We start from the raw sequence: 6,000 nt of genomic DNA, 5'->3' as shown, positions 1-6,000 counted from the left end.
AAACTCTACTTCACTCATAACTTAGTTAAGTTTAAAGTCAGTGTTGTCAGCAAACTTAGGTAAAGGCTGTTTTACTATTTTTAGAAATACTAAAACAGCCTTTTGGTTAGTTCAAATCATGGAAAATTTCTCTCACTTTAAAACTTTCCAGGCTTAAGGATGAGCTATGGCAGCTCACCAAAGCGACCTGAAGCTGTACAAACACTATTTGAGCAGTAAAACTTCATTTAAAAAAAAAAAATAGCAATTTTCTTTGAGATTGGCAAATGATTAATGCTCCCTAGTGTGTACACTTGTTTCTAAACATAGGATCAGGATCCTACAAAACAGGCATCAGAAGAAATGCAAAATAAATAAATAAATAAATATCTTGGCTTTAAATGAGACAGGGCAATTCCCTAATAATAAATGGTGTGATGAACTGTTAGCCAGGAAGTTGGATTGTGACATTGTTGCTGTGACCTTTAGCATTTTAGGCAGTGTCATCTGTGTCAGGTGTGAGGAGCTTTAGTGAAACTCCATCCATCAGGCTGATTATCTTATGGACATGCAAAATGTGCTTTCTTGATAACTGAAAATAGAAACCAAAATTTGAACATTACAGACAAATTAGTAATAGTAATTCATTTTGTGATGACGATGGATAAAGTACCTCTTAACGAGAGGTCACCTCACACACATCATCCTGTGCATGCAATGAGATGCCTTTAAAATAGTTTTTTCAGCTTTTCATTCGTTGCCTTGCTTGTATTGTGTCTTTTCTGGTTGCCGTGTTGCTTTGGTTGGTAACTGTGTGTTTATATTTTTTCTAGGCGTTTGGGGGGCATTGAGGTGATGCAGGTCCCTCGGTTATCCCAGTGGACGAGCCAAGTAATGACGGGTGCATTTGTCTGCTGAACGCCCCCCCATCACCACCAGCCTCCATCCCTCCTCCCCTCCCTCCCGCCCTCTATCGCTGATGGCTCTATGGGGCATCATCAGCCTCAGCCTTCATTGCTGGGTGTGTTTACGACCCTGCGCGACAGCAACAGCTGCTCCAGCCAGCCTCCCTAATGACAAACCCGGGGGACCTCTCGACTGGCTCCTTTCAGATAAGGGGCCCTTCCACCACTCCCCAGAGTACATCGACTTTGTGGAGAAGAACCGGCAGGGCTTCTCCACCAGATACAAAATATACAGGTGAGCTGTGCTCATGTGATGAAATGCCACTTTAAATATATCTACACCTTCACATATTTCACCAGACATCGTTTTTAGACATTAAGCAACTCTCTAGTTTCACAAAATACATTTTGAAGTTGCCTTTAAAAATGATCTTATGCTGTAAGAACGTTTCAACATCATTATATCAGTAAGCATTGGTATTCATACAAGTTTTTCTTAATCACAGTCTTTGCAGGAAATATGAAATCAGAGCAACTTATTCATCTCTGAAACCCTCCAGCTATTTTATTTGATTAATAAGAATGTGGAAATGGCAGCTAGGAGACTTTCTTTTAAAAACATTTATGTTTTTGAATTAATTAAGTTATCACAAAAAAAATTTACAGGCACCAAAGACAAAGACTCTAAATTTAAATATTTCTGAAGGTGGCATAATGTAGTAATATGGAGTGAGAGCCATTCTGCATCATCCCACTGTGGTGCATTCACGACAGCCATGCTTTAGTCCACTTTAATGAAACACTAGTTTGTTTGCCTGGAAAGTCTACTTTGTTTGGGGAGCTTTGAATGAACAATTGAACTGTGACGTGGACCAAAAGAGCAAACCCTGATCCGCCTAAAAATCTCAGTTTCGGTTCAGCTAAAGTGAACTCTGCTGTGGTTTGAATGCATATGCAAATGCCAAGCGGACTCATGACTGCTCCAAAAGCAGAAAGTGAACTATGGCACTGGGCATTATGGGTCAGTGTAACTAAACGCTGAATAATTTCACTGATGCATATTTTGAAAAGTGTAACAGCGGAAAATGCCCTTTGATGGACCCCAATCTTTCCCATGTGTACTTTTCATTTTGTCTAGTGACCTATTTCTCCCACAACGCTGTACGGCATAATGACACAGCAGCAAATGAATCAATGAATGTTTGCTGCAAGACTATTTAGATTTTTTGTGAGTGCATTGCTGAAGTATTCATACCCTTTGACTGTCGTTATAAAACAAAAGTAATCTAAAAATCCAAAAACTGTGGCTTACATGCGAATGCAGACCCTTTACTCTAGAACTCTAAATTCAAAACAACCATTTGCCAGATTTTCGGAAGTGTCAGAAGTCACAAATGCTACATTTTGTCAATTTGTATGAGTTAGTAGTATAAATACAGCTGTTCTGTGAAGGCCTTAGAAGTTTATTAGGGAATATTTATGACAAGAAAAAGAGAATCATAAAGACCAAAGAAGACGCCAGGCAAGTCAGAGATGAAGTTGTGGAAAACATGTAAGTCAGGGTTAAATTAACAAACAAAATCTAATAGCACATGGTGTAGAAGTGGCGTGGCAGCCCCAAACACAGAGGCTGTTATTTCTTGATGCAGCTGCTCAGGGTTTGATTCCAGAATCTGATATTATCTCTCTCCTCATTTTCTTTAAAACATAGAATTTAGATTTAATTTTATTCATCTTATTAGCCCTTTAAGTTTAATATTGAGCTCATTGAAGCCCTTTAAATATCTTCGATGTATTTTGAGCGTATTTATTTGATCTGCTGTAAATAAAGGCCACTAGTGGCAGTAAAAAGAAATTAAAAAAAATAAAAATAAAAAGCATCGGACTTCTCATTGAAAGCTATTTTTATTACATTCTCAAACAATGGAAAGAAAAGGCCACAACTGCAAACACACCAGGACTTGGCGATGCTCCCAAAGCGATAGACCAGGCAAGGAAAACATTAATCAGAAAAACATCTAAGCGGGTCAAAGCAACTCTATAGAGCTTCTGCAGTTAGGGTGGTGAAATCTGTTAACATTATTATCTGTTGATAATTATTGGTTTTGCAATTCACGAATCTGATCTTTATGGCACAGCAACCAGAAGACAGCTATTGCTGAAAGAGAGAAGTCACAAATAGTTAGCCTAATAGCATAATTGCCTAAGACTCCTCTGCAGCTTCCATCAAAACATATAGCAGACTAAGCAAATATTATGTAGGAAAGTGTCCTGGTTAAATGATATCAGTTTATAACTTTTTGGCATTATTGGAAAATCCAGTGTGTAGCAGGAAGCAAATACTGATTCCATACTTGCCACTCTGCCACCACAGTGGACTGTGATGGTGTGAACGTCATGCCACAGGGATGCTTTCCTCTTTTCATGAGCAGGGACAGATAAATTATGCAGTGTTAATGGGAAGAAAGGTTGGTCAAAGTAAAGAGCAGACCTGTGAGAAGTTACTTAATAATAAAAAAGAAAGGTAGGACCTGGGAGGAAAATGCAGTTAAGTAACCATGTGTTCCCAGCACCCTTAAAACTATGTGCTTATCAGTTTGTGTTGAGATATTGTAGGAATTAAGCTAAGTAAAAATAACAATTTAGGAACAAACAGAGGGAATCCAAAACTGATGGGTATAAAAGATTGTAAAAGTAATTTAATCTATTAATTTATGTTGATTTGTGTGTGCTGTCATAGAAAACTACCTTAACAAGAGAATCAATGAGAAGAAGTAACAGATTTATCAAAACCTTGCAAGGTGAGAGCAATTATACAGTGATTGCAAGGTGAGAGCAATTATACAGAGCCAAGTCTGCTCTAGCTAACAGTGATTCTGGCTGTCTTTTATAGGTTGCAGTCAGATCTTGTGACAGCAGGTTGTCACTTTTTGTGGGTATTTCCCAACAAAGAGAAGAGAGGCTTGATTGAACTAAAGGCGTGGAGTGGTGGATTGTTATGCACTATGTGCTTTATGGAGCTCAACAAATCTCCATAAAGCTCAACTGTTTGCCTTTTGTTAAGAAAAGAGTGTTGTCTCTATTTGATGGTAAAGAGGATAGCTTTGATCCTGACAAGTCCAGGACAGTAACACAAAGATTGGCCTCAAGCATGAAGGATCAATTCCCTGCTGTTTTTGACACAGATGAGAGAGCATTTGACCAACCTTATAAAACTACAGTATTCAGCAAATCTAGAAGAAAGTAGGGATGAGGAGCACATCATAACACTTTCTATTACAGTGTGCATGTATATAAATCTCTGATATGTATGTGATAAGAGAGTGTGTTTGCATCTTTACGGATGCAGATACAGATACAGGGAGATATTATGTAAAAATATATATGTTTGAGCTTTACATGATGTTGTGTTGTTACTCCTTCTTAAAAAAAACATAACCAAAATATTGCTTTAATTCTTTCATACATTTTTTTTGAGAAAACCTTGAATCTCCTGTGGCAGTCATTCAGGGGTGTCTAAATCCTTGCTGTCCCTCAGCACCACCTCCTCTCTGAAGCTGCAGTCTCCATCTTAGATTCCACTTCACAGACCACTTCTCCCCTGCACCTCCCTCACACAGCTCCTCCAGACTAGTGGCAGCAGAAATTAGCAAACACCCAGTAGAACTGAATGTTTGCTGAGCTCATGGAAGGTAATGTCCTTGATTCTGAATAATGTTCCTGATTGCACCCCGTAAGAATCAGTGATTCACCCATTCGTTCACTAATTCACATTCTCATGCTGGTACTTTGTTGGGGCGGCTGCCCTAGTGCACATTACTGGAGGTGTGGCTTCCATTCCATCAGTGCCATCGGGCCCTATGACCTCAATGGCAAGTGAAGTGTCTTGCCCAAGGACAAAACAACTGAGACAGACGGAGTGGGCGTCCCAACTGGCAACCCGCCGGTTTTATGACAAACCGCTTGAAAAACCCTGCCAAACCCCACCAAAGACTGGAAAATTGATCGTCACACTTTACATCAAATCTCACTCGGTGCAAAGTGGGTAATACAAGCCACAAAAGGCTTATTTATTGTACTGTATTGAAATTATTGGCTTTTAATTCGCATATTTTTAATTCGACTGAAGTCATGTCTTTCATCTTTTCAACTATGCACTACTTCTGCGTATGCCACATAATAATACTTTGAAATACTTTTAATTTTATGGTTGTTTTATGCTATGTGAGCCTCATAGCGTTAAACTGGTGCAAGGTCCAGGCTTCCAGCAATAGTTAAGGGTTCAGACCAGCTGTGCGAAGTAAGTCATAGAACAAAGGGCTGCTTTTTTAAATTATTTATTATTGTTATTTTTTTATTTTTACCAGACTATTAAAGCTTTGGTAGCAGAGAAAATATTAAATTTCTTAATTGCAACAAAGCTTCCAAATGGGTAGGCAGGTATTTAATTAAATGACAGAGATTAAATGGAAAAGGAGTATATTTTATTTAGCCTGACTGAATTAGATGCACATTTGCCAAATGTGAGTCCAAGGACAAAAATTAAACTATAGTTAAGTACATGTTTTGTTTTGCTGTGTTAATTCCAGTACACATACTTTGCACTACACTACGCTGATGCACATTTAGTTCCCCCTTATGTATTTTGAAATATTTTAATTACTCATATGTTTGCTTTTGGGGACCTCCCTTAATAAACTAAACCCGATAGAGGGAAAAGAAAATGCAGCTGATGTTGCACAGTGGTAAGAGTACTTTATGAAAAACCGTTTTAAGGATGGGTTGAAGGCAGGCTGGATTATTTGGCTTGGGTTGTCATGCTGAAGAGATTCCTCACAGTCGTGCTTCAAACAATCTGCCGTATGCAGACAGAATCACGGTGTGCTACATGCTTGCATGAAGTTATCAGATGACTGTATATCACATTCCTCTGGCTTCCAGAGCCTCAGGGGTCCACCTGATCATGTGGTCAAATGAGATATGTTGATTAGTGGTTCAAAAGAAAAAAAAAAAAAAAGATTTGTCATGACAGCAACACAGTCTTAGGTGCTGGAACACAAGGGTATTAGTACAGATTGTGTCATGAATCACATCCATTGTCACTAAAAAGGATGTT

The 6,000-nt window shown here is 38.6% G+C and overlaps 1 protein-coding gene across 1 annotated transcript in view; it reads left to right on the top strand.

Moving 5' to 3' along the window:
• The first annotated feature begins 955 nt into the window (after window positions 1–955).
• The window catches only part of LOC106903314 (BMP/retinoic acid-inducible neural-specific protein 3-like), a 39,091-nt gene continuing 34,046 nt past the window's right edge, over window positions 956–6,000 (top strand). The window contains exon 1 of the mRNA XM_088005067.1: window positions 956–1,179. Within this exon, the coding sequence (XP_087861193.1) occupies window positions 959–1,179 (221 nt within the window). The 5' untranslated portion in view covers window positions 956–958. The remainder of the gene's footprint in view (window positions 1,180–6,000) is intronic.

Source organism: Poecilia mexicana, unplaced genomic scaffold (assembly GCF_051168715.1).
Source record: "Poecilia mexicana isolate PSO_F unplaced genomic scaffold, ASM5116871v1 scaffold_4, whole genome shotgun sequence".
NCBI classification, from domain to species: Eukaryota; Metazoa; Chordata; class Actinopteri; order Cyprinodontiformes; family Poeciliidae; genus Poecilia; species Poecilia mexicana.
Note: the sequence above shows the minus strand (reverse complement) of the source record. Positions and strands in the feature narration are given on the sequence as shown.